Source organism: Trachypithecus francoisi, unplaced genomic scaffold, assembly GCF_009764315.1.
Source record: "Trachypithecus francoisi isolate TF-2019V2 unplaced genomic scaffold, Tfra_2.0 Lachesis_group4, whole genome shotgun sequence".
NCBI classification, from domain to species: Eukaryota; Metazoa; Chordata; class Mammalia; order Primates; family Cercopithecidae; genus Trachypithecus; species Trachypithecus francoisi.
In genome coordinates this window covers 131,447,745-131,475,555 of record NW_022681469.1, presented here as the reverse complement: position 1 = coordinate 131,475,555, position 27,811 = coordinate 131,447,745, and the positions used below count along the sequence as shown (strand labels likewise).

Sequence of the window (27,811 nt, the reverse complement as noted above, 5' to 3'; positions counted from 1 at the left end):
AAATCCTACCCAACAAAGCTGTTACCCAACTGAATTTGTATAATCTTGAGGTTTCCAGGAACAAATTTAAAAGTAAATCTTGGAAACTGTGTGTTCCTTACATATCCGCAATTCTTTTTTCTTTTCTAGTTTTATCGAGATATAATTGCTATACCAAAAAAAAAAAAAATCGCATAATTAATGTATACAATCTGGTGATCGTACCTGACAGTTCTTGCTTCAGCGTCCCTCATAATTTATGATTAACATTTCATCTAGTTGGAAAATCTTTGCATACTAGCTGACTGTTATAGAAGATAATGAATTCCTTGAGGGGGGGGAAAATAGAAATGCCCTTAAAAATAAGATTAATCACAATGGTTTCATGCAGTTGTGAGATAGAGCATATATATGTTTCTAATATTATGCCAACTCAGAAGAGAAATATTTATAATGTATCAAGTAAGAAAGACTGTGATGAAGATGGCTGTTTCTACTGAGGGATTGTTTTCTCAAGAGTATTTCATTATAGCCACTTTTTTAAACAGATGAGGAGTTTAAAGTATGTTTAGTTTACACTATTTTAAAACCTTTAAGTGAGTTTTTCCTCCTCATGATGCATACATAGTAAATCATACTTACAAAAAATAGTTGGGAGAAGTAGTGATTTAGATCCTAACTCATGGTTGATACAGGGAGGCCTGGATTTTTTGAGGCAGAAACCTCGAGAAAATGCTCTGAAATTACCTAGCGTGAGAAAAGCTACTATCTTTTGAGCCTTTACTATGTTCTGAGTACTCAACATACATTATTTGAAATTTCCCTTCAATGTTCCCAGACGTGGGAAGATAACGAAACCTTGTGCCCTTTCCTTCCAGTCTATAGATCTCTCTGTTCTTCTCCTCAAGGCCCACCTCAAGTGCAGAGTCATTTTGGGGAATCTCTTTTCAGCTTTTCCGGTCAGGGAGCATAAACATCAGTGATAACAGCAATCACATGTTTGGAGCTCACTAGAACAACTAAGTGGAGCATTTTCATTTATTTCTTGCAGCACCCCTCTGAGGTTGCCACTGTTACTGTTTCCATTTTACAAATGAGGAAACTGACACACAGAGAGGTTAAGTGGCTTGCCCAAAGTCACACGGCTAAGGTAGTACCAGAGCTGAATTTTAAATCCAGATAATATGTGTCCATTGTCCATACCCTGTGCTTTTGAGAGGCTTATAGATTCATATGGAGGTGGTAGCCACAGTTCAAATGAGTCCTACGGATGTGTTTTGCTTCACTGACCCAGTGTTTTTAAAAAGAAGATAATTTGATTGCCTTTTGTCAGGGCTTACACTCCCTCCCCAATTAACTGAGAGCCCCAGACACCTTCTCGTATTATGGCTGACTGCTTCTTGCTTTCTAGTTATCTGCCTGGTACTTGAAGGCACTCGAGTTAGTGCCCGTTGATGCTGATAGTCTGTAATGACATTTGTGAAGTTCTGAGCACACTGCCAGCACATAGAAGGTGCTTCAACCATTTGAGTTGATTGTTCCCATTCCCACTCCTTAAAGTAGTACTTGATTGATATACAGTCTTCTGGGAGTTTCATATGTATTTGCTCGGTATTTATCTTTTCATCCTTGTAAACTCCCAGAAAGCAGGCATTTCATCTTTGGTTGGGTGTTTATTCCCTGGCTGAGAATAAAGTACTTTAATCCCAATCTCCTGTGACTGAAGAAGAGGAAGAGGCATGTTTCCCAGTTTCTCCCGTTGTGAATTCTAAAGAAAAAAAGTCACGAGATTATCTTACAAACATCTGCACTGGATCAGTGCTCTGGGAGCTCTGAGTGTCATCAGCCCTCTGTACCAGGAGTCAGATCACAGAGTGGATCCCTTGCAGGACACACCAGTGTGTATTGAAGGGAACAGGAACCAAGTAGTCCCTGTGCATTAAGGCAGGGTGCTGGTGGAGGCGATGCCGAGACTTTAAAATAAACTAAGGGACTTTTAACATTTCAAGGGGTAAATTGGCAGTTCCCCAAGCGACATAATTACAGGGCAGCGTGTAATGTGTAATTAAACTTAACTATGAAGCAAATGATTGGAATAACACTTAGTGCACATCATTTTTTTGTTCCCATTGTGCTGACAGAGCCTCCCCTTCTCTCATCCCTGAAATGGCTTCAACAGCAATTGCTCTTCATTTTTTTTTTTTTTTAAATAAAATTATATGTTGCCAATTAAACACACAATCCCATACAGGAACATTTTTCATTTGAGTGACATTTTTCTTCTAGGTGATGTGGAGAAAGGATTCAGTTTAGAATAACAAGGACCCCAAAGGCACAGCCTTGCTGGGATGTTTGAAATGATTCTTTGTCTCATAATTCATTTAAGTACTTTTTTCCTGCCTTTAATTTTGGTTCTTTCTTTGACCAAAGTCCACAGCTTGGAGGCTTGTTTGTATATACAGGATTTTTAAATGTTTTAAAAATAGTGGCATTAATTTCGTTGATTGTGAATAACCAAGCTGTTACTGCGAAACAATCGGGACCCCTTGAGAGTGTGACTGTGTGATTAGATTTACTAACTGAGCTGGAAGGAAGAATTTCTGACTTCCACAGCCAATGATTTGAATGGAATACTTCAAGCATGAGGATGAGATCATTGTTAAATGTGGGCTTGGTTTTCTCTCAGAAGATCCCTTGTCCCAGGGAGGGAGGGCAGTGTCCACAAACCTCTGTTAGCTGACTGTAGCAGTGCCTGTGTGGTGTGCTCACCTGTGTTCTTGGGGTGCTGGATGAGGTGTCTGAAATCTGAAGCAGAGCTGAAAGGTGGTAGTTACCTCCTTGTCTCTCTTGGTACCAAGCTGAGCATTAAGTTCAGAATGCTTGCTTGTTTCTTTGTTGTTGTTCCAGGTTAACTGAAGATGCTACAGCATTGCAGAAAGACCCAAACAGCTCCACATGGTGTTTTGAAATTTATCCCAGCTGTAGGCTGAGAGACCCACAGGTGGGACAGTCTGTGAAAGCCCCAAAGTCTCAGCGTTTCCTTAGTGTCAGGACCTACTTTAGTGAACTCCGGGTCCAGGGCTGAGACCTCAGGAACATCATTATCTCTCCTTTTTTGTCTCTCTTCCTCCTGCAACTTGATGGAGATGCCTCTCACTGGGCCCCTCCAAATCTGCTCCATCAGACGCAGGATGTAGCCTGCCTTCTTGTTGCAAAGCTTCTTGTCGGAGATAATGGTGATTTCCTTGCCCACACACTTGTTCCTGTGGAAGTCATTGCCCAGGCACGTGTAGTACTTTTCTAGGATGACCCAGGCTGCCTTTTCATGGTTTCTGATGCAAAAGCGACCTATCTTGGAGAGTCCTTAGTGAAAGAGGTTTCAGACTTTTGCTTAGCTTTCTCCAAAGGTTTTTTGCGGTTATTGTTGTGTTGGTTTTTCTCTTAAAAAATTTTAAAACACAGTGGGACTTTAAAACAGTGATGAATTTGTTGAGAAAAAAATGAAACTAAGTTACATAGTGAACTATATGCAGTTGACATACTGTAAACCCAAGTCCAGTGTGAATTGAAAGGTTAAAAACTTCAGAAGGCTCACGTGTGCCTGACTCCCTCACTGAGGTACCAGCCAAGACTTAGCTCACAGTAACTATTGTGGTTTCTCTTAGATCCAGTTAGTATCTTTCCATTATTTCTCCAACCCAGTTCTCCAAATTCAGCCCACATTGTTCATTTTTATGTTTTGTTTAGCAAGTTAAATATTTATTGGGTGCGGTACCTGCTCTGTGACAAGCCCCTCTTTCTTTCTGCTGTAATTGACCAAGCTTCCACCTTTAAATGTGCATTTTCTACCTTAACTGTGCAAACCTCAGCAGCTGCTCTGCTGGGGTTTTGCTATTTCTTCTCCCTTTTCTGCTTTAATTGTTGTAATGCAAGAGTTCAAAGAACTACAGCTTACTTCTTATTTCTTTGAAGGGGAAAGGTTTCTGGGAATCCTCTCTCTTCTGTTTTTCTCAAGTCAAGAGAATGCAGACCTCTCTGCCTTTTTAATTTTTTAATTAATAGACATTGTGTTTTAGAACAGTTTTAGGTTTATAGAAAAGTTGGGCGAAAGTAAGCTTTCTCTGTTACTAATATCTTGCATTAGAATGGCTCATTTGTTACAATTGATAAGCCAATATCTTGCAGTCTTGCTATAATTGTTTATTAGCTCCAAGATTTTATGTATTAATTCTTTGGAATTTTCTACATAGACAGTCATGTCCCGTGTGAACAAAGACAGTTTTGTTTCCTCCTTCCCAATCTGTATACCCTTTTATTCTTTTCTTGTCTTATTGCACTAGCTGGGACTGACAGTAAGATGTTACATAGGGGTGATAGGAGTGACCATCTTCGCCTTGATCCTGATCCTAGGGCAGAGTCAAGTTTCTCACCATGAAGTATGATGTCAGCCATAAATTTTATGTGGATGTTCTTTATGTAGCTGAGGAACTGCTCTATTCTTAGTTTGGTGAGAGTTTTTATCATGAATGGATGTTAGATTTTGTCAAATGCTTTTTCTGTGTCTATTGATACCATTATACAACTTTTCTTCTTTAGCCTGTTGATACAATGCTTTACATCAACTGATTTTTGAATGTTGAATGAGCCTTGCATACCTGGAACAAATCCTACTTGGTTGTGGTACATAATTTTATTTATAGATTGTTGGATTCTATTTGATAATTTTGTGAAGAATGTTTGCATTTATGTTAATGAGAACTATACAGGTCTGTATTTTTTTTTCCTTATGCCTTTGGTTTTGGTATTAGAGTGATACTGGTTTTATAGAATTAGTTAAGAACTACTCCTTCTGCTTCTACCTTCTGGAACAGATTGTAGAGAACTGATATCATTTTCTTGTTTAAATATTTTATAGAATTCACCAGTGAAACCTTCCAGGCCCGATACTTTCCATTTTGGAAGGTCATTAATTATTTATTCAATTCCTTTAATAGATATAAGTCTATTCAGATTGTCTATTTCTTCTTGTATGGGTTCTTGTAGATTGTGCGTTTCAAGGAATTGGTCCATTTCATCTACGTTATCAGACTTTTGAGCATAGAGTTGTTCATAATATTCCTTCATTATATCCATGGGATCCATAAAGTTGACTCTTCTTTCATTTTTGATGCTAATAATGTGTCATTTTTCTTTTCGTCTCGTTGAGCCTGGCTAGAGATTTGTTGTTTTTATTGATCTTTTCAAAAAACTAGCTTTTGATTTTATTGATTTTTCTATATTGCTTTCCAGTTTTCAATTTCACTGATTTCCACTCCATTATTTTTTTTACACTTTTCTTCAGCTTGCTTTGATTTTTAATTTGTTCTTTTTTTTCTGGCTTTCTAAAATGGAAGCTTAGATGCTTGATTTTGTCTGTTTTTCTCCATTGCTTGAATTCCCCATTCAATTGATATTTTGCTACAAATATCCTTCTAGCAATGGCTCTCCTTCCACAGGGGTTCAGTGTGGCTAAACCTACTCAGGACTTTGCTATTTAAATGTTTCATGGCACTGAATATGGGTTGCCTTGGTAGGCCAACCCAGTGACTAAAGTCTCTGACTCAGTAAGTTACTCTTTTTTCCATTAAGACCCAGTTACCAACAAACTAATTCCCGCAAATTCTGTTTACTCTACTTTCAATCCTATTGACTCTACTCTCAAAATCCTATTGACTCTGCTTTCCAGAAACCTACCTCCTTTCCCCACTTCTGCCACCATTACGGTAATCCAGTACATCAAACCTCTCTCCTGTAATGGTGGAACAGCCTGGTTGGTATTGCCTGCTCCCAGCCTTGCTCATCTTTTCTGTCTTCAGCACAGTAGCCAGAACGTTAAGATGCCATAGTGTTTCTTCCAGTATTGGTCAGATCACGTCCCTCATCTGCCTACAACCTCCAGTGACTCCCATCTAACTCAGAGTAAACATTCAGCACCTTTGCCACAGCTCTCAAGGCTCTGCAGTGTTCTGGCTCTCCATCCTTATGTCCTTCTATCCTGCTCCTTCCTCCCTCAACTCCACCCACAGAGACCCCCTTTGGATAAGTCAGCTAGGGCTGCCATAACAAAATATCACAGACTGGTTGGCTTAAACTACAGAACTTTATCTTCTCACAGCTATGAAGGCTGGAAGCCTATGATCTAGCTGCTGGCAGGGTTGGTGTCTCTGAGGCCTCCCTTCTTGGCTTGTAAACGGCTGCCTTCTTGCTACCTCTACACATGGCCATCCTTCTGTGCACTCACACCCTGTTGTCACTGCTGCTTATAAGAACACCAGTCATACCAGATTCTGATCCTACCCTGATGGCCTCATTTGATTTTAATTGCCTCTTTAAAGGCCCTACCTTCAAATATAGTCACACACTATATAGGGGGTTAGGGCTTCAACATGTGAATTTTGGAAGGGCACAATTCCGTCCATAGCACCCTTGTTGGCCTTGAACATACCAGGTACATCTGGCCTCTGGGCCTTTTACTTTTTGCTTTCTCTCCTAGGAATCTGTTTCTGGGTAGCCACGTGGCTCATCGCCTCACTTCCTTTAGTCTCTGAGCAGCTTTCTGTCACCTCCAGATATGAAGTACTGATTTCCTCCTCTTGCTCCCTGTCTACCTTACCTCCTTTATTTCTCTCAAAATTTAACATTTCTTACATGCTCTGTATTCACTGTTTTCTTTATTTCCTGTTCACCCTTACTAGCCAGCAAACCTCATAAAAGCACAGAGTATCCATGATGTTACTGCAGTACTCCAGTGTTCGGGGCAGTGCCAGGCACACAGAAGACACTCAGCACACATTTGTTAAATGAGTGCCTGGATCGAGTGAGTGGCAGGACTCCACCCAGAGAGTTCTGGTGTTCTACCTTTTGGCAGGATTCACCCCATGGATGGAAACCACAGGAGTAGATCTCCATCTGGAACACGCTCTAACCTCTCTGGATGCAGCTGCCCTTCTGGCCTTTGTCCATCCTGGAATGAAAACCAAATTAGAAACTATATTGGTATGCCCCAAAATGGCCTTGCCCCAGATATGCTGATGCTTGGGCTTGGGTGAGTCACTGCTGACTTTCCTTTTTGAACAGGATTCATGTGACCAGAGCCCAGCCAGTATTAGCAACCTGCCTACCAAATCAGAAGGCAGTTTGTATTGTTATAATAAAATTTAGGTGGTAATGTTCCCAAATGTCCCTTTGTATTAGTTAAAAATAGCTTCCCCCTTAGGAACTATGCTGTACACCTGGTGCACCCAGTAGTGGTTGACATTGTCAGGTAATTTTATTTTTACATTGACCTTAATTTTATCAACTTTTTGCCTGCACTGGTGTAAAACCCAAGGCTCCAAAATTTGGCATACATCATACATAATAGACAATATTTTTCTTCTATTTTATAAAGCAACTGAAACAATTTCAACCCTAACAACTAACTTCTCTTTGGTTGGTTTATCAAATGCTGCTCTGTAACACTGGTCCTGATATCTGGAGACTTTTCGACTCTAAGACTCTGGTTAATGTCATTCACACCTGTGTACAAACTTGCATTTGCCAAGATCAGGAAGGTCACCCTAGCCAATCTTTCAGCACTTCACTGCTGATGTTTCTATGCCACAGGGCCCTTGCACATGGTTTTGCTGCTGACTCAGCTCCTGCTTTCTCCATGCCTCCCCCTCTTGCCCTCTTATCCCCGGATTAATCCTGCAGGACCTCACCCTTCAGGCTCCTCTTCCATTAGTTTTATTTCCATGTTAGTCCCTTTATAGCACTTAGTTTGGAATTATATAATCATATGTTTTATTATTTGATTATTATCTCTCTCAAACATGAAATTTTTGAGCAGGAACCATCTCTTTTTGCCCTATGTCCTTACTTTCTGTCACTGGACCATCTAAATTAAATGAATGATGAAAGATAGGATGTGTGGAACCTTGAACAGGGTTGTGTTCCTCTTTTTTCCCCCTCTGAAGTCCTTTATGGCCTTAAGTGATATGTGTCAGAAGATCAAAACTGAAGCATAACTTGGAAGGAATCTCTTTTTCCATGACCTGGTGGAACCATCAAATTGGGCAGAGTTTGAGCTACACAGGATAAAGCCTTACAACAAGTTTCAGTTATGAAAGCCATGAAGATGTGCACATGTTACATGAGCAGACATGAGTTCTCTATAAGCAAATGACTAAGAAGACCAACAATTTAGTTAGTTTTCAACAGAAGGGTCAGTTCTGCTGATAGCTTGGCAGCTTAGGGCTCTACTCTGCATATGGTAGGAACAAAAAGAAAGCTAAACTATATTGAGTAATGAATGTTTCCAGGCTATGGTTATGAACATTTTATATGCATTACCTTATTGAATTCTCACTATCATTGTGCGCATTTTGCAGATGAGAACACTGAGGCTCAGAGAGGTGAAGTAACTTGCCCATTGTTACAATAGATAGTAAATTGCGAATTGGGGCCTTTGGACCCAGGCAGCTCTGGTGGTGACTTTTTAATACTTTACATTGGATTTGATAGTATGCTAATACGTAAGTTTTTCTTTAAAAAAAATCTGATTAGTATTTTGCAGCATTTGCTGGTCTCTGTGGTATCAATACTCCTGCCATGGCTGATTTCAAGCTCCCAGCAGTCTATGGCCTGCAAGCCTTTTGAAAGTGATGCAACAGTTGGTTTGCCTGCTCTGGCACCAGCCGCTGGATGTTGATGGTGCTTTTGCCTTCTCAGGCATTATCCCATTTGCTCTTCTCAGCAGTATGAGGGACTGTGGAATGGGTGAGGTTAACTTATATGTCTTGATCTTTTCAATGGGTGAGTCATGTGTCCAGTCCATAGTACCACGTCATGGCCTGAGGTGAGAAACACTGTCTTACTGACTCTCAGGGCAGAAGCCTGCAGAGAACACAGAGCTGGACCAAAAGCCCCAAGGAACCTACTGTCAGAACGGCTGAAGGACAAACAAAAGAGGATCTGGACAGGAAGAGAGAGACCCACATGGTTCTGGGACAGCTGATGCTGGTGGAATGTGGTGGCAAAGGAGAATGAAGTAACTGATAGTCTTTTCTGAATTCAGAATGTTCTTAATTCTCTGAATTCATAAATATATATTTGATGTAGGAATTCTTCCCCAAAGAGCTTACCAAAAAATCCCCTACGCTTACCACCATACATACCCAGCCATGCAAGGGCGCAGCTGCTTGGAGGAGAGGAAATCCTGGGTTCTTTCATGATTAGGGAGTGGCTGTCCTGGTCCATGGCTGGGAAGAGCCACAGCATGGGGCTGATTGGGAGAGTCTGGGACCCCTAGCCCCTTTCTTCTTCCATCAGAGGAGACTATGGGTTTTTCTTTTGCATGGTGAGTCTAGATGAGCCGGTGAAATGATTTTAAAGGGAACTCCTCCATTGCTTTGGGAAGTGTGAAATGACATCATTTTTAGATTATGGTTTATCAATACTTATATATATGTATTTTTAAATTATACCTTAAGTTCTGGGATACCTGTGCAGAACATGCAGGTTTGTTACATAGGTATACTTTAAGTGGCAAAAATGCTGAGACCTTTTGACCTAACGTTTATTTTTAGAAATGTACTTAAATCATTTTGCAAATCAACATGAAAGTTGCTATGTCAGGATGTTTGTCATTAGCTCCAGTCAGGTGCAGATGTGAGGACCTCTGGGCAGAGGTAGGGCACCTGGAGACGAGGCTGAGAGTGAGGCTGGAGTTCCCCTGGGCACCTGTGCAGATATAAATACAGCCAGACAGCTGGGCCTCTTTGCCTTGGCAGGCTTAAGCACATTGGATTTGTGTCCTTTTATTTCTTAAAAAAAGAAAGAATTCTGAAATGAAAAAAAGTAGCCTTTTGGCATGTAACATCTGCGAGATAATTGATCTCCCTGATATTTCAACACTGAGACTGTTTATCACGGAGGCTGCTTGGGAACCAAGCGCAGCCAACCTCTCTGCAGTACCCACTACATACCTCATGTGGCAGGGGAGGACCTGGTTCATCCCAGAGGGCAACCTGGAGGCGGTCAAGGTTGCTTCCTGCGGAAACCACAAGTGTTCATTGCTGTGGCCTGCAACACTCTCTTCCCTTCTCAGTTCATATCATCAGAGGTCTTTGCCCATTGTTGAGGAATTAAGAGAAATGTCCCATGCATCTTGCTCTAAAGAAATATATTTGAGTCTCTTGCTTTCCACTCTTTAATTTTCACATGAAAGCGTCCAAGAGTTAACTGAGAGGCAGACCAGTCTTCAGGTGGGGAAGACCTGGTGGGTGTTGAGGCCATGTTTGCAGCTGGAACGGGGGAACTCGGAGTCAGAACTGTTAACCAATGTGCATGAAGGGAAAGGAAATCCTATTGGAGGCATCATCACCTAGGAAACACGAGTCAGTTTCCTTTTCTGCACTCTAACATGGAATGCCGAGCCTGGAGGCCCCTTCGCAGATTGCCCCTTCTCTGTTCCCCTCCCTCACATTCCCAGATCCCCGGGGCCTCCTTTGTGCAGGGGTGGGGTGGAGGGTGCAGAGTGGAGGCAGTGCGTGGGGTGTGTGGAAGGGAAGGGGACATTCTTTTGCTGTGGGAGTTGGCTCCCTCTCGTCTCATACATTTTCCTGCTGGTTCTCACTCACAACATTTACAGGAAGCATTTAGAGCAAATACTTGCCAAGTGTTTTCCATAAACACACAACTAAGGACATTTTTCACACATTCCGATGTTCTGTAAATGTTTATTTTCACAATACACAAAGAAGGTTGAGTGCACGGTTTTCCTAAACAAGCCTTTGAAGTGTGGGCTTTGGCCCAGGGAGGTTTGCTTCTGAGATTGTTTATCCACATGACCACATCATCCCTGGGGGCACACCAGGTACATGCTTCAATGCAGAGAGTCTCCAGGTGAGTTTTCTCCCCAGCGTGGATTCTCTGTGGGAATATGTGCCCTGACTGCTGAGTAGCCTCTGGGTTCTGAGCCTCCTCCTGATGAAGAGGGAAGTTAGAGGTTCTCAGTACGTCATGTAAGCCCTTGCTTCTGATTGGGAATATGGAGGACAGGGACGACTCACTTAAGATGCATTTGAACATATAGATGTAATAAGTGATGGAATCACTTATGCTAAAGCCAGGCAAGTTGGTATTCATGTAAGGGATGGAGAAGCTGACTGAACCCTCTGTGGGCACTGCCAGCCTCACCAGAGGTCAGAGTCATGTCTCGTACTGTCCGTGGACTTGTTGAGTAACTGCTTCATTACTGAGCACCTACTGTATATGCAACTCTGCTGCAATGTCAGAGATTTACAAGTGAGGAAGTGGTTCCCAACCTCAAGGGGTTGACTCTATCGGGGAAGGTAAGACACATATACTTTACCATAATTTGGGGGCATAAAATGGGAATTATTGTAAGAAAGATACAGATAAAAGATTATCTCACTCGGGAGAATACTCACTTGGAAACTCTCTGCAGTGAAGCATGTGCCTGGTGTGCCCCCAGGGACGATGTGGCCATGCAAATGAAAAAACTCAGAAGCATATCTCCCGGGGACAAAGCCCACACTTCAAAGGCTTGCTTAGGAAACCTGTACATAAGGTTTTATTGCATAAGGGTTTATGGAGAAAGTGACATTTGGATTGGGTCTGAAGGAGAGGAAACATTGAGACAGGTGTGGGAGGGGCAGTGTCAGGGGAGGGGTGTTGGGGAGGTAGTTTCACTAGGAGGGAGCCGCATCTTGGCCTAGCCCCGTAGGAGAGCTGTACCAGAGGGAGATCTTCCTCTAGCAGGAATAGGCAATATTTATGATTCATACACAGAATGAGATGTAATGAGATGAACTCCATTTAAAAAGCTAGATGTAATAGGAAGAAAAGATTTCCTTTTCACTTGCTTTTTTAACCTCAAGTGAAACAACTTATGGCCTAATTTCTTAATTAGATTTCAGTCAATAATTTTTTCATTGTAGCTAACTTGTCATGTGCATAATCAGAAAATTAACATTTTCTGTTTGATAATATGTTCCTGCAATGGCCAATTTATTATTTGTCCAGAAGAGGCTAATAAGAAATAGTTCTTTCTCCTCACCTTTCCATCTTCTCCAGTCTGTTCTCCCAAACCAGAGTGAATTTCTAAATCAATGTACTAAGTGAGAAAGTGAGGCGGGAGCTGACTTAGAGAAATTCATTTTACCACTAGCTTTCCTGGAATGTGTTTGTTTTGTAAAGCGAATTATATTCAAATATGTTTCAGACAATATATGTGGAGGGTAACTGTGCCTTAAGACAGCAGTAATTGTTCAGACAGTGGTGACAATTTCTCAGTAAGAAGTCAGGATTGAGAAATGTCAAGCTTAATTTTTCATCCAACAGTGACTGACAGACAAAAGCCAAACATCTTGGTATCTCTGCACTCCGGTGAAGGAGATACGAGGCATTTGTATTCAGTAATGTAATGTTGAGAGAGTCAAAACTCTGCCCTGTGATCTTGATTTATTGCTCATGCTGCCCTAGATGCATAGGGTCTTCTCTGCCTTTATTCAGCATCCATTTTCCCGTTGTAATTAGTCTTTCTTGCGTTCCACAGCTCACTTCTGGTGTGGAATGTTAAAAAGATGCCTTAGGAGAGAGTGTGACCTCAGTTTCTTCTTCAAGGTTGAACTCAAGGCTCACCTTCTCCATGAAGCCCCCCGTCTGCCCATTGCATCTCATATGCACCTTCACTGCACAAAGTGATATTTATTTGTGAAACATGCAAACAATATAGAGACACCTAAAAGGAAGTGAAAGTTGGCTCATCCTACCAATCCCATGTGCTTGTATCTTCCAAGTAGATGGCAAGACCCTCAAAATGGACTTTTGTTCATACGTGTATTTTTAGTATCTAGCAAGTTGCTCAGCAATAATCAATGCTTAAAAATATTCATGGAATGAAGGAATTGGTCAAAGGGTAATACATTGTAAGGATGTTGGGAAAGACTAGGGCTAGAATTGAGCTGGTAGTTTGGGGAAGCAGTGCCTTGATTTTCAAATTATGGACTTTGAACTTGCAGCATCAGCATCATCTGGGAGCTTAGAAATGTGGGACCTTAGGTCCCAACCCACACCTCCTGAGTCAGAATCCACATTTTAACAAGATCTCCAGGTGATCTGTGAGTACTTTAAAGTTTGAGAAGTACTGGGATTGTATATGTCTGCAAAATAATTTAAAATGTGAACTTTAAAAAAAATTGCAGTGAAGTGTGTGTGGTTTGCATTAAAGAGTATGCAGCAGAGGAGTTCTACCTCAAGGATACCACAGGACTTTGTACGAATGCCACACTTTGCTCCCCTTTGTATGACAGGGCACACCCAATGTCCTGTCCTTGGATGTCCTGTAGGACTGTCATCCTGGGCCATTTCTGAGCCAACAGCTATAGTGTCTTAGTCTGTTTTTGCTGTTATAACAAAATACCATAGACTGGGTAAGTTATAAACAATAGAAATTTATTTCTTATGGGTCTGGGGACTGGGAAGTTCAAGATAAAGGGATCAGCAGGCTTGTTGTCTGGTAAGGGCTGTGCTCTGTACTTCCAAGATGGTGCCTTGGTGCCACATCCTCTGGAGGAGAGGAGCATGCTGTCCTTTCATGGTAGAAGGGAGAGAGGGCAAGTGAGAGCCTCCTTTCAATCACAAGCTCTTTTACAAGGGTGCTAATCCCAGTCATGAGAGAGAAGCCCTCATGACTTAATCACCTCCCAAAGGCCACACCCTTATTACTGTTGCACTGGGGATTTTCAACATGAACTTTGGAAAGGGCACCATCATTCAAACCATAGCAGTGTTCCTCCTAAACAGCATGCAACTTACTTAAGCTCTAATGCATGGCTTCTTCATCTGTAAAATGCAGTCCCACTTCAATGGCTTGTGAGGACCAAATGAGCGAAACACTTGAGAGTTGGCACATGGTAATCATCTAATATGTCTTAACTCTTTTTTGTTAATTGAGATAAAATGCACATGCCATAAAATTAACCATTTTAAAGTAAATTATTCAATGGCATTTAGTACATTCACAGTGTTGTGCAATCACTACCTCTGTGTAGATCCAAAGATGACATCATCATCCCAGATCAATGGCTTGTGAGGACCAATGAGCTAAACACTTGAGAGTTTGCACATGGTAATAATCTAATATGTATTAACTCTTTTTTGTTAATTGAGATGAAATGCATATGCCATAACATTAACCATTTTAAAGTAAACTATTCAGTGGCATTTAGTACATTCACAGTGTTGTGCAATCACTACCTCTATGTAGATCCAAAGACATCATCATCATCATCCCAAAAATCAACCCCATACCTGCTAAGCTGCCCATTCTCACTTCTTAGCCCCTGGCAACCACCATTCTGCTTTCTCTCTCTATGGATTTTGATTCTTATTAATGATTTTTTTATTAGTCACAGGAAAAACAAAACAAACCAAAACCAGTCAGATTTATTTCTTTTTCTACTTTCATTGCTTTACATGTCTTTAAAAACAAAAGGTTTGCTAATGATGGAAATTGGGAGTGTACATGTGACAGACCTTTAAGTCAGTGGTTCCCACAGTGTGGTCCCAAAATAGCAGATCTGTGTTACTTGGGAACTTGTTAGAAAGGCAGATTCGTGAGTGCACCCCAGAATGTCTGATCAGAATTCTGGGGGTGGAGTCCAGTAATCTGCATTTTAATAAACTTTTAGAGGATTCTAATAGAAGTTCAAGTTAGAGAACTATTGCTTTAAATAAACCTGGAGTGAAGCCTACAGGTGCCCATTACACCTGTACCCATCCTTGCGCCCAGGAACACATGTACTGGCATAAAAGGGGAGATCTTCTTAGCCTAGCTTCTTTGGTGGGGGAGTCAGCTGGAGGATTGCCCCTGATACCTCCTGGCCTTTGAATAGTCAACAGAGCTCGGCTTCCCTCAGTAATGTTGTGCAGGCACAAACACAAGTCATTCTGCTATTATTTGATCCTTTGGCCTCTTTGTGCTACCCAATGTGATGCTCAAAGGGAGGACCTTTCAGCAAAACGTGGCTGTGATTGCTCTGTGTATTTCACACATCCTGCTTTTGTTGTACAGGGAGCATTTCTTTTTTGGTTGATTAATGTTCAATTTGAGGTCTATTATGAACCTCCAGGCTTTAATTACTATACCATTACCCGGTCAATTCCTTGCCATTTTATATTCATGGCCTTTATTATGCCTCTGTATGTGCAATTGCCTAATTTTATTCTGGAAGCATTTCACCTCATTTGCTGGGTTTTATACCATTCCTCTCATTTGTCCAGATTATTATTTATCTTGGTTCCCTGTGTGCCTTTCTTTTTTCTTTCCTTTTTTTTTTTTTTTTTTAACAGTCTGACTCATTATATTAATACATTCTTTTTCTCCTTTTCCTGGGATGCATTGTTATTTGGCTCTTGGAAATATCGCTTTAAGTTTTTTGTCCTTTTCCCTGGTGGTCCGTTATACTCACATTCTTAACTTGGTCATTTCCAATCTTCTGAAAGCCCATCTCAGCTGCCTGGCAGCACTGGCCCTGTCCAAAGGCCTGAGGCCTCCGCAGCCTGGACAAACCATGGATGGCTGCCTCTCTCTAGATGACCAATTAAGGCTCAGGGAAGGTGAGGGAATGGAGTTTTTAGTTAAGAGCATGCTGCTGAAAATAACTTTTAAATATTATCTTAAATCCTTTTCTAGCTCTCTCCCTCAGTCCCCTCATTGTCTCAGAAAACTTTAGGACTTGGTTTACTGACTTACTTGTTTTTGTGGGTTCCACCTCAGACCTTCTCAATCAAACCCTAGGGGAGCCTCCCAGCAGCCTGCATTCAATATATTCTCCAGGTGATTCTGACACACATTAAAGACACACTTTTCTAAAGAGATGCTGAAAGAACTTGAGGAAACCCATCTAAGAAGGAAATATTATTTATTTCACCCAAGTCCTTACTTTATCACAACAAACAAGATTAATAACGGCTACAGCAACCATGTTTTGTTTTCTGTTGTGTTTTTTTTTGGACAGATTTTCCCAAGAACTATACGAATATTTCAGAAATGCAAAGAGTAATACCTTGGAACAAGAGCTTATGTAATTATTATCATGATATTAGTATCAGTTGTCTCCATCAAGTGTTTGAGGTATTTCAGGCACTAAGGAAATCTTTATTTCCATTTTGTTTTCCCGTTTAATCTTTACAACCCTTTATGGATACGTATTCCTGCCCTATTTTTATGGAGAAAACTGAGGTTAAGGGATATGTACAAAGTCACCAAGAAGTTGATTTTGTTTGTTAGAAATAGATCCAGGGCCGGGCGCGGTGGCTCAAGCCTGTAATCCCAGCACTTTGGGAGGCCGAGACGGGCGGATCATGAGGTCAGGAGATCGAGACCATCCTGGCTAACACAGTGAAACCCCGTCTCTACTAAAAAATACAAAAAACTAGCCGGGCGAGGTGGCAGGCGCCTGTAGTCCCAGCTACTCGGGAGGCTGAGGCAGGAGAATGGCGTAAACCCGGGAGGCGGAGCTTGCAGTGAGCTGAGATCCGGCCACTGCACTCCAGCCTGGGCGACAGAGCCAGACTCTGTCTCAAAAAAAAAAAAAAAAAAAAAAGAAATAGATCCAGGAAGTTTGCTTCTGTCCAGAGCCACAGTGCTGATCACTCCTTTGTGACTCCATGAAGGTCTTTCCTGCTCAAAGCTTTATTACTGTAATATTTCACCCTTTCTGTATTCAACAGGAATTGGTAACCAAGAATATATGCTTTGGGGTTAGGCCACCTAAGCTTCCATGCTGGGTCTATTTATTTCTGTGCTGTGTGACCTTGGATCAATGACACATCTGTTTGTCTCTGTTTCCTCATCTGTAAAGTGAGATGGCTTAGTATTTTGTCATGTGCTGGTACGTGTGTGGAATGACACAATCTGTACAAAGCCCTTCGAAGAAGGCCTGGGAGAGAAATGCTTTCCATAAATGTTAGCTGTTAGCTGTTTGTTGCCTTTTGCTGCCATCTTGACAGCATCCCTAAAGCTTTTTTTCTTTTGGGTTTATTTACTTCCAGGCTTCACTTCCTTTCTAGGCAGATCTGGTGAACTAGCAGCCTGTGGTTCTGATCTGTTCCATTTTGTTTGTCCACTTGGCACACTTTCTATAATTTTAGTGGTCTTTCTCTGCTCATTTAAAACCGTCCTATTAGAGTTTGGACATGTTTGTTTAATTCTCTGGACTTGATTGAAATTGATGATCACAAGTAACCTCTTGTGCAGCCCCCTTGAGGCAACTCAGGGTTCTTTCTCATGCTGGTCTTCAGTTTTCTTGGCACCAATCATCATTAGCATTAGCACCAAGGGAGAATGTAGGAGAAGTGACTCCCCTGTGACGCCCAAGTCTCTGTAAGAGGAATCAAAACTGGGCTTGCTCTTTGACCCTGGAATAGATCTGGGTCTTGGGATATGATCTAAGGACTAACACTTTATTCTGGGGAGTTGCCTGATAGTATTCCTAAGGGGACACTGACCCTCTGTTGGAGTGTGGGGAGATCTCATTGATACTGATAAGGCTTCTTATTTATTTGTTGATATAGCATGGGAGAAGATCTGCAGTGGGTCAGGAAACAGATTTGTGACATTGACAAGGATTCTCAGGACAATTGCCCTATGGTGGCTGGAACAGCTTAGTTTGAGGACTTTATTGCCAGAAACACCATGTCATGCGTTGACTTCTTTTGTGGGGTCCTTGTTCGCTCTTCACACTGTTATCACCCTGCATTCCTGTGGGAGAGCCCTGCCTAAACACCAGCACATGGGACTTTTTATCTTGCATTCTTCTTGTAAGCAGGTGAGGACCTACTTTTATCTCTCTCTCTGCCTCTCATGCTAAAACAACCAGAAGGCCTCTGGCTTACTTTCATGAGTCCCTAGAAGCCTGTCATCAGAGAGCCAGTCTCACCGCAGTCATGATTTTGGTTTAGCTGCTGGTAAAACTGTTGTGTGAAATGTTGGCCATGGGCCATGCAGAAACAGGAAGAGGGAGCGCAATAAAGAGATAAAAACACGAACTCTCTGAAGGCAGTTTTAGGGACTTTGCCTTTGTTGCGTGACTTGATAGCACAACAGTCCCATGAAATGGGTTTTATATAAGGTCTTCGTATCACACAAAGAGATGCAGCACCTCGTGCAAGTTCATTCTAGTTGGCGGCACCTTTGTCCAAGGTCTCTACATTATCAGTGCTTCTCGTAGCTGCTTTGTGTCCCCTGTCTTTGCAGACAGTACCACCTCACACACACTGTCCTTGGTGTGGCCTATGGGGAGGCCACTATGCCTCACCTGACCCTAGGTTAGCATCAAAGTGACATGGAAAAGGTTCACAGTGGAAGAGAAGCCTCCACAGGTGACAGGCTGTGAAAGAAGCCCTCAAGCCCTCCAGGGCTGGCTACAGGAGACACAGAATGAATTGGGCTCTCCCAATTCAAAAAGAGAGAACTTCAGTAGAAAGTGGAAGAGAGATTGTGTCAGAGACAAGCAGGTGAATATAAATCAGCCATGTATGCTGAGGCAAGGAGGGCAAGAGAGCCAGAGAAGGGATTCATACTTGGGTGAGGCTGGCCTTGGACTCAACACTTCATGGTCATGCCTAAGCCAAATAGGTTCCTGATCTACACAATTGGAGAAGAGTGCCAAGAAACGCAGAGCATTCAGAGGAAAGCCTGGAATTTATGGAAATAAAGTCTGTGGGGACACTGCAGCTTCAGGGGATAAATTGAGATGACACAGAACCTTATACCTTTGTCTAGAAGGAGCAGGGCTTATAGACCACTTCAAGTAGATAGAAAAATTTGATCAAAGTCCCCTTAGCCTCTTTAGACATGAAATCTACTGAGTTTCTCAGTAGTATATATGTGAAGCTAATTTGTAAACTATAAGGAGACAGGAAGAGATTTGGTCATTGGAGACCTTAAAAGTTGAACTCCAAGGCTGGGCACAGTGGCTCATGCCTGTAATCCCAGCGCTTCGGAGGCCAAGGCGGGTGGATCACCTGAGGTCTGGAGTTCGAGACCAGCACGGCCAACATGGTGAAACCCTGTCTCTACTAAAAATACAGAAATTAATTGGGCGTGATGGCGGGCGCCTGTAATTCCAGCTACTTGGGAGGCTGAGGCAGGAGAATCGCTTGAAACTGGGAGGGGGAGTAGGGGGGACAGAGGTGGCAGTGAGCCGAGATTGTGCACTCCAGCCTGGGCATCAAGAGTGACACTACATCTTCAAAAAAAAAAAAAAGGACTCCAGGGTCAAAAAGTCACCTCTGCCTTTTGTTTCAGCATTCTTAAGAGACTGATAATACCTACTTTATTAATGGATGTACTTGTTGGAAGTCAATTGATAGAGAATATATAAATATACTCTGTAAACTATGAAGCATTTTATAAAATATAACTTCATATTGCACAGATAAAACATGCAGAAAACTTATTTTGGCATGTGATGAGTGGCAATAGCAGCTCTTAGTACTTCACTGTGATTTCTGTTCTAGCATATTTGCTCTTAAAACTGAAGAGTAAGGGGGAAAATAAAGATGAAAAATAAGCTCTGGTATTTCCAAATGGAGCTTTTCAAAATGTCTCTGATGGACATGGTTAATATCAGGATGTCAAAATTGAATGTAGATGTATCAATGTGTTAAATAAAAGCTATTGTCCAGCTTAAGAATTATCTCTCACTATAGCAGTGTCTAACTAGTAGCATTCATAATTATCTTTTCAACAATATTTTTGTAAGAAAGTTGATCTCAAGAGTTACACACGTAGCTTTAAGTATTTGTGTCTGCCTTGACAACAGAAATCAGTCAAGAGGGTGGCAGGTTTATTTTTCTTTACGTGGGTAAATGTTATAAGATGGATGGTGCATTAAAAAATAAAGAGCAGGACTTCTCCAAGCTGATTTACATATTGATTACTTAAATTACTACTTAATTTAGCGCCTGGTAATAAACTGTGCCTTGGAAATGTTTCCCAAGCATTTATTGGCTGCAGTAATTCTACCTACAGTGTATGCAGATCACAGCCTCATTAAATATTAATGTGCTCATGAAATGTTAATAGAATGTTAATGGGAAATACAAGGGAATGTGCTCTCTGGGAGCCGATGAAAACTACCTGTCTTCTGTCTTTTCTTTATGTTCTGTCTTCTGGCTCTGTTTCTTTTTTTCAGTTCATTTCTCTCATCAGGAGCTTCAGATTAGCTCTCTAATCTGGCTGTCTCAGATAGAAAACATTGAGAAGGAAAATAAAATTCACTAATTAATGGAACTTAGTTGTTCTCCCCTCCTGCTTTCCAGAATGGGAATTTCTGGTTAGAACCAGAATGGGTTCCCTGAAAAGGAAAAGGGTGATTCAGGCTGAGTGAAGTGAAATTCTCTGTGCTTGGGCAGAATGAGTGCATATGTTTTGGGGAGGCCAGCCCATTGCCAAGCTCACCTCAATAGGCTCTGACCTTCATCTCTATCTGGAATGTTCCTTCTCACATACCTTGACATAGCAAGATCTTTCTCATTGCTTGATTCTCAATAGTCCGAGAACCTTCCTTGATCACTTGGTTATCTAAACTCCCCTCCCCAAGCATTCCCTGTTACTCTCTGTCACTCAACAAGTTATTATTTTTTTTTATTTTCATAGCACTTGTGATGAACTGTGTAACTAACGTCTTTTGTTTTTGTGTCCTTCAATTAGAATGAATGCTCAATGAGGTCAGGGCCCTTGTCTATTTTATGGGGCTCAGCCATCTTCCTGGTAAATAATAGGTGCTCAATTAATACTGTTGACTACGTGAATAAAACACCTGTCCCTGCCACTGAAGAGTTCATAGTCTGTGGAGGTGACAGAATGAGTCACTGCACAGCATCATTGTAGATGCTACTGAGAGATGGTCATTCAAAGTGCTGTAGCTATTCAAGTAGTCCCAGACAACTCTTACTGGGGATGAGTTTTGGAGAGGCAGCTTTAGGTATGGATAATGTTTTGTAACTTGAGAGTTTTGTTATTTTGTTTTGCTTTTGTTCCATCTATGTGTAGAGTAATTCCCTTAGTTGAGAGTGATAGGAACATCTCAAATTAGCTTAAGAAAAGAGGATAATTTATTAGATGGACAAAAGGATTTTCAGAGGAGGGACTGAGCAACCAAAGGAGAAAGACAGGGAAGTAGCTGTGCTATAGGAACAGGGGACCAGTAGGAACAGGTGGAATCAGTCTCAAACACTTCTAGGTCTCTCGCTGTCTCTCCTCTCTGTTTTACTTTGCATTTTAGTTTTATTTTCCTTTTTTTCTAAGGGCCAACATCCAGGTAACTCCTAAACTCCTAAGTCCACACCCCAGGGCCACCGTCAGCATAGTTGAGCCTTCTTTCTTTCCTTCTTTTCTTTTCTTTTCTTCTTTCTTCTTTCTCTCTCTCTCTCTCCCTCTCTGTCTTCCTTTCCTTCCTTCTTTCTTTTTCTTTCTTTCTTTCTTTCTTTCTTTCTTTCTTCTTTCTTTCTTTCTTTCTTTCTTTCTTTCTTCCTTTCTTCCTTTCTTCCTTTCTTCCTTTCTTCCTTTTTTTTCTTCCCTTCTTCCCTTCTTCCCTTTCCTTCTTTTTTTTTTTTTTTTTGTTATTGTTTTTTGTTTCGAGGTGGAGTCTCGCTCCGTCACTCAGGCTCGAGTGCAGTGGCACTATCTCGGCTCACTGCAACCTCCACTTCCTGGGTCCAGGTGATTCTCCTGCCTCAGCCTGCCCCCTACCTGCGATTAAAGGCACCTGCCACCGCACCCAGATAATTTTGCTGTTTTTAGTAGAGACGGAGTTTCGCCATATTGGTCAGGCTAGTCTCCAACTCCTGACCTCCAATGATCCGCCCGCTTCAGCCTCCCACAGGGCTGGGATTACAGGCGTGAATCACCGTACCTGGCCCCAGTTTTTCTTAGTATGAAGTCTCAGGAAAGGACTCTGATTGGTCCATCATGTCACATTTTCCAGGCATGATTTATTCAACTGATGCCAGAGGGTGAAGATCTTGTAAGAATATGGACTTCCTTGGAAAATATCCTGTTGACGTTTGAGATTGAAGTCACAGAAGGAGTTACTATTCCCAAGAAAAGAGGATAGAAATGGGAGGACAAGAGAGTTGTTTGGTCACTGAAATAAAAAAGTCTTTATTGTACTATTCCAAAACGTTCTCCACAGGCTCCTCTGTGTAAATGGGAACCAACAAGCAAAATATCCTCTTACAGGGTTGAAGAGGGTTGTCAAAGATTTAGTGGGGGAAAACGAGACTTTTAGGTCCTATATACTTGGAGTACTATTTTGTCCTGGCCCCGAGAGTCTTCATTTGGGGATCTGAAGTGGATCTGTGTATTCACCTATTGGAATGAAGTTGATATTCTTAATGTTTTCCGCAATTGAATTGCCTTTCTAATCTGTTCCCTTTCCCATTACAGATTGTGCTTGAGAACAGTAGCCGAGAAGACAAGCATGAATGTCCCTTTGGCCGCAGTAGTATAGAGCTGACCAAGATGCTGTGTGAGATCTTGAAAGTGGGCGAGTTGCGTAAGTATACTTATTTCCCACATGGGTGTGAAGCTTGGCAGAGTCCCAGCTTCCAGGGTTGTGCCCCTACCTGTATGAAGAAATCCCAAGACGCCGGCAGCTTCTTATGGTCATCACTGTGCATAGGTTGATTATTATTTGGCTCAGGTTTACAATACATACTTTTGCATGTCTGCTCTGGAAGTAAATGTGATTAAAACCTATGGGAATGGAGAAAATTTACAGATACTGTGGCTGAGTTTCAAATATCATGTAAATGAGTACATATTAAAACAGGCTTGCTTCTGTTGAGGAAAAAATAATCTATGGATTTCTTTTTTAAAATTCCAGTTTATAACCTACTAGTAGATCCTTTTCTTTCTTTCAAAACAATTTTTCTCTATAAAGAAAAATTGAATACCTTAATGAAATTCTCTTGCTCCCAGTGTTCCTGTTGTTTAGAATACTTTCTCTAAGAAAGAAGAAATTACTAAAGAAAATGGGTAGCTGAAAATGAAAAATGTGATCAGCAATATTTTTATTGCTCTTTTTCTTATATCACAAAATTTATGAGAGTACATACAGAAAAAGAAAGGATGATCATTTTCTTGCCTTTCATTCATTGGCATAATTTGGCTTTAACCTATGAAGGTGGGTATGATTTAACCTGTCCTCATTATCATTGTCGACACTGAGTCTTCTTAAAGTGGTTTACTTCCATTCCATCCAACATTTAGAAGCCAGCGCACATATAAATCTTTTCTCATAGGCTTAATCACATGAGCACCAGAAAAGACTGTTTACAACAGAAAAATGTTGGGGTGTTTGGTATTACTGTGAAAACATAAATATTCAGTTGCTTGCTTGAGAGCTTAAAATAATGGCCTGAAATGATTAATGGGAGGAATCTGATGATTATGTTGGAAAGAGAGTTATGTTTTATTTACAGTGTAGAACTGACTACAGGTGCTGCTGAAATAAACTAGAAAATTTAATACTTATTAAGGAAAAATACTAAGAAATTGAGCCTGCTTGGCCAAGTGGGAACCTTTATCATCTTCCAGTGAGGGCTCATGGGAGGAAGCAGCCGATGTTGACATGGAACATGAGCATTTTTGCATTGGAACAGTAGCAACGTAACCTGAGAGATCTCTGCATTCATCTACTCTGGTTTATAGCTCACCAAATGTGAACATCTCTCTTTACGTGGATCCTTGACTTGAGTTATCCTTCTCACTCCCTAATTACACTTAACTCGCTGAGATTCCAGTCTTCAGTATCTCTTACTGTTTACTCAGCCTAAGGATGTAAGTCCTAAATCAAACAAATACTGTTGAATTTCTCCATCTGATAACTGTGACTGTTTCATGTTTATCTCAATTTCATGGGGGAAATTGGTGAAAGCTCCTGGCTGGAAAGCATGTCTGGACCATCTAGTTAATTTTCAGGAACTGGAGTGAGTAGTGGTGTTCTACCAGATGGGTATTTCTGTGTCCAAGGTACTGCTCTGCACTGCCCTTCGTTGTCCCCTCCTTTCTGATGACACCCTTTAGCTGTTTATCCTGATCTTGATGGCAGCAGAAGGCACATTGTCTATGTGCCTTCACTTATGTTCTGTGACGTGCCATGCCCAGCTATTTGCTCTTCTCCTTTGCCCAAGGGACATATGTCTGTCCTGCTAAAAGTAAACAAAGAAGAGTGATCTGGTGTAGGAGGTGGAGACTGCTGGTAATAAAGGGGAACTGAGTTCAATTCTGCTACTTTAGGCCTTGTGTCCCTGAGTGAATTACTCAGAAACCGCACTATGCTCCTACACCTCCAGGTTCTCTCCAGAGCAGACTGTCTAGAAATGGATTGGTAGTATTTGAGGTGATGATTTGAGTAGTTGTCTTCATTTTCTGGCTGAAATTGCAGTGATCTCAGTGAGAGAAGCTCTTTGGGAACAGCTTGTATTCAGCCTGGGGGAAATAGCTTGGAAGAGATGGCTGAATTCCAGAGCAGGTGCAGTCAGGGTAAACATGACCCTGACGTGGGCTGGCCTCTGGGTCACTGGGTCCCCATCCAGTGGGCAGAGGGGACCTCAGCTGGCAAGAGTCTGGGCAGGTAGTCCTCCTCAGGTGAGCGTTCATTTTGTGCTTGGGGATGGGGTAGGGACAGAATAGGGGATAGGGCTTGACCTCTGGCAGGTGTAGAGTGGCACCCTGGCCTTTTGAGTATCTGGTGGTCAATCCAGGAATCAGGACAGAACTCTGTGGGCTGAAATAACAGAGTGGAGATGAAGGCAAACACCTTGCGGGTCCCTGGAAGTGCACTGAAGACTGTTCCATCTCCCACCTTCTGGTGGAGAGAAGACTCCCAACATTCTGCCACAACTCACTCAGGCCTGGTTTCTGCATTGAGACTGGGCTTGGACACCTGAGGCCTGGCATTGTCAAAGCAGTCTCTCTTCACCTAAGATGACAAACACATTTATTAATTTGTTCAATGAAATCTATCCAGTACTTAAAACATGCCACAGACTATGAGGGACACTGCAGGTGCAAAGGAACCAGATGTGGTCCTTGTCCCTGAGGGAGTTCAGAAAACTTCCTACACACTTCAGAAAGTGGGAGACTGAGCTGGGACTGATACTTTTTCCTATGACTTTTGTCATTATGATTTTTAACACATGCCCATCATCTGTCCTGAAGCATAATTTCCCCAATGTTATAATAGTTGTAAGTTTAAGTTTTTAGTTTGACTTGTCGCTTGCCATCATCTGCAAAGCCCATTCTAGAAATTTGTCAAGGCTTACAGAAAACACTCATGTTTCTGAAGCCTACATGCCAAAATGAGTTGTTTTCTGCTCATAAAATATTAAAAGAATGTTACATTCTGATTGAATGCTAGACATTAAATGATAAAACACCCTGTGGTAAGAGCAAAATTGCTTTTTAATTGATTGCTTTTTGCCCATTGCCATATTAAATAAGTTACTAATATGCAGAGCTAATCTGAATACACCCTTATGTTGAAAGAAATGCCTATCTTTCTTCTGAGGAAAATTAGATTTACACACAAATCTATCTTCACTTGGCTTATATATGTCTGTTTTTCTCCATTCCTAAGTTCATGGTTCTGAGCACTTCTCAGATTTGTGTTAATAATTAATCTTGAAGACTATGGTCACTTTTGTTCTATAAACAAGTGCTAAGACCAAAGAAATACTCAATTAAAACTCTAACTGGTGGAGAGAAAGGATGTTTACAAAAGTAGAAAGATCCGATTTTCTAGAAAGGGTTTCTCTTTTGATTTTAATTTTTGGTCTCTTGAGGAAACCCACTTTTGAAATACCAATTATATTTTGGTGTCTAACACAAATATATTAATGTTCAATTAATTACTAATACCAAATATTTATGTACCATTTTCTAAGGTTTTTAAAAAGAAAAACAGCACTATTTCCTGCTTCTTAATTATTGACATTGCAAGAAGCAAATATTACCTCTAATAGCATGGTCCAAAATAATGTCTGTTTACATTCTCAGAGCACTTCGTCAAGGTTATTCAGTTGAAGTCTGTAACACTCTCAGGAGTTAATCAAGAGCAATGGCATCTATGTTTATTAGTGAAGGGAAGACCTACTTGCTTGCATAATGTCTGAGTTTACTGAGCTCAAACTGGAATTTAGGAAGCCAAAAAAAAAAAAAGAGACAGTGTAGAAAGAGGCAAGAAAGTAGAGTGATTGCCTTTGGGCATCTGAATGACCCATCTTGGTCACTGCTTTTATGCCTTGGGCATGTTTCTTCCCTGTTCTGAGCCTCTGGTTCCTTATTTATGAGATAAAGATAGTACATGCTGCACACAGTTGGTTGGAGCCTTAAATGAGATAATGGATGTTGTCCTAGTTAGAAGATGGGTACTTTTGGGGCCCGATGTGGTGGCTCATGCCTGTAATCCCAGCACTTTGGGAGGCTGAGGTGGGGGGATCATGAGATCAGGAGATCGAGACTGTCCTGGCTAACATGGTGAAACCCGTCTCTACTAAAAATACAAAATTAGCCAGGTGTGGTGGCGAGTGACTGTAGTCCCAGCTACTCGGGAGGCTGAGGCAGGAGAATGGTGTGAACCTGGGAGGCGGAGCTTGCAGTGAGCTGAGATGGCGCCACCGCACTCCAGCCCGGGTGACAGAGTGAGACTCCATCTCAAAAAAAAAAAAAAAAAGAAGAAGAAGATTGGTAATTTTTTTTGCAAGTGATAGAAGCTCACTTTCCATGAGCAAACTGAAAGTTCAGTGAGGGCCGGGCGCGGTGGCTCAAGCCTGTAATCCCAGCACTTTGGGAGGCCGAGACGGGCGGATCACAAGGTCAGGAGATCGAGACCATCCTGGCTAACACGGTGAAACCCCGTCTCTACTAAAAATACAAAAACTAGCCGGGCGACGTGGCGGGCGCCTGTAGTCCCAGCTACTCGGGAGGCTGAGGCAGGAGAATGGCGTAAACCCGGGAGGCGGAGCTTGCAGTGAGCTGAGATCCGGCCACTGCACTCCAGCCTGGGCGACAGAGCGAGACTCCGCCTCAAAAAAAAAAAAAAAAAAAAAAAAAAAAAAAAAAAAAAAAAAGAAAGTTCAGTGAGGCGAGGAGGGTGCTCTGGCATAAGCAACAGCTGGATCTAGGGACTGGAACAGTGTCCCTTGTTTCTTTATCTTGTATATATTGGTTAAATTTTTCTTTTTAACCTGCTTTTTTTCATGAGGCTTTTTTGTGAGCAAGACATATTTTCTCTTAGTTTCAATTTCAGAAATTACGAAGAAGAATACTTAGGGACCTGGACATGGTCACATATCCCCATAGCCTGGCTTGGGTAATTGGCAGCCCCAGTCAGAAGAACATGATTGAAGATTGCAAGATGATATGGTTTGGCTGTGTCCCCACCCAAATCTCATCTTGAATTGCAGCTCCCATAATTCCTACGTGTTATGGGAGGGACCCAGTGGGAGATAATTGAATCATAGGGATGTTTCCCCTGTACTGTTCTCGTGATAGTGAATAAGTCTCACGAGATCTGATGGTTTTATAAGGGGAAACCCCTTTTGCTCCATTCTCGTTCTCTCTTGCCTGCTGCCATGTAAGACGTGCCTTTTGCCTTCCACCATGATTGTGATGCCTCCCCAGCCACGGGGCATTGTGAGTCCATTAAACCTCTTTTTCTTTATAAATTACCCAGTCTTGGGTATGTCTTTAGCAGCAGCGTGAAAACAG

General features: G+C 41.7%; 1 protein-coding gene across 7 annotated transcripts in view; it reads left to right on the top strand.

Annotated features, from left to right (window-relative positions):
* The window catches only part of ELMO1 (engulfment and cell motility 1), a 586,094-nt gene that overhangs the window by 321,178 nt on the left and 237,105 nt on the right, over window positions 1–27,811 (top strand). For all 7 annotated transcript variants that reach the window (XM_033193626.1, XM_033193625.1, XM_033193622.1 and 4 more), the window contains one exon: window positions 22,484–22,592. In XM_033193626.1, coding sequence (XP_033049517.1) covers window positions 22,484–22,592 — 109 coding nt within the window. The remainder of the gene's footprint in view (window positions 1–22,483; window positions 22,593–27,811) is intronic.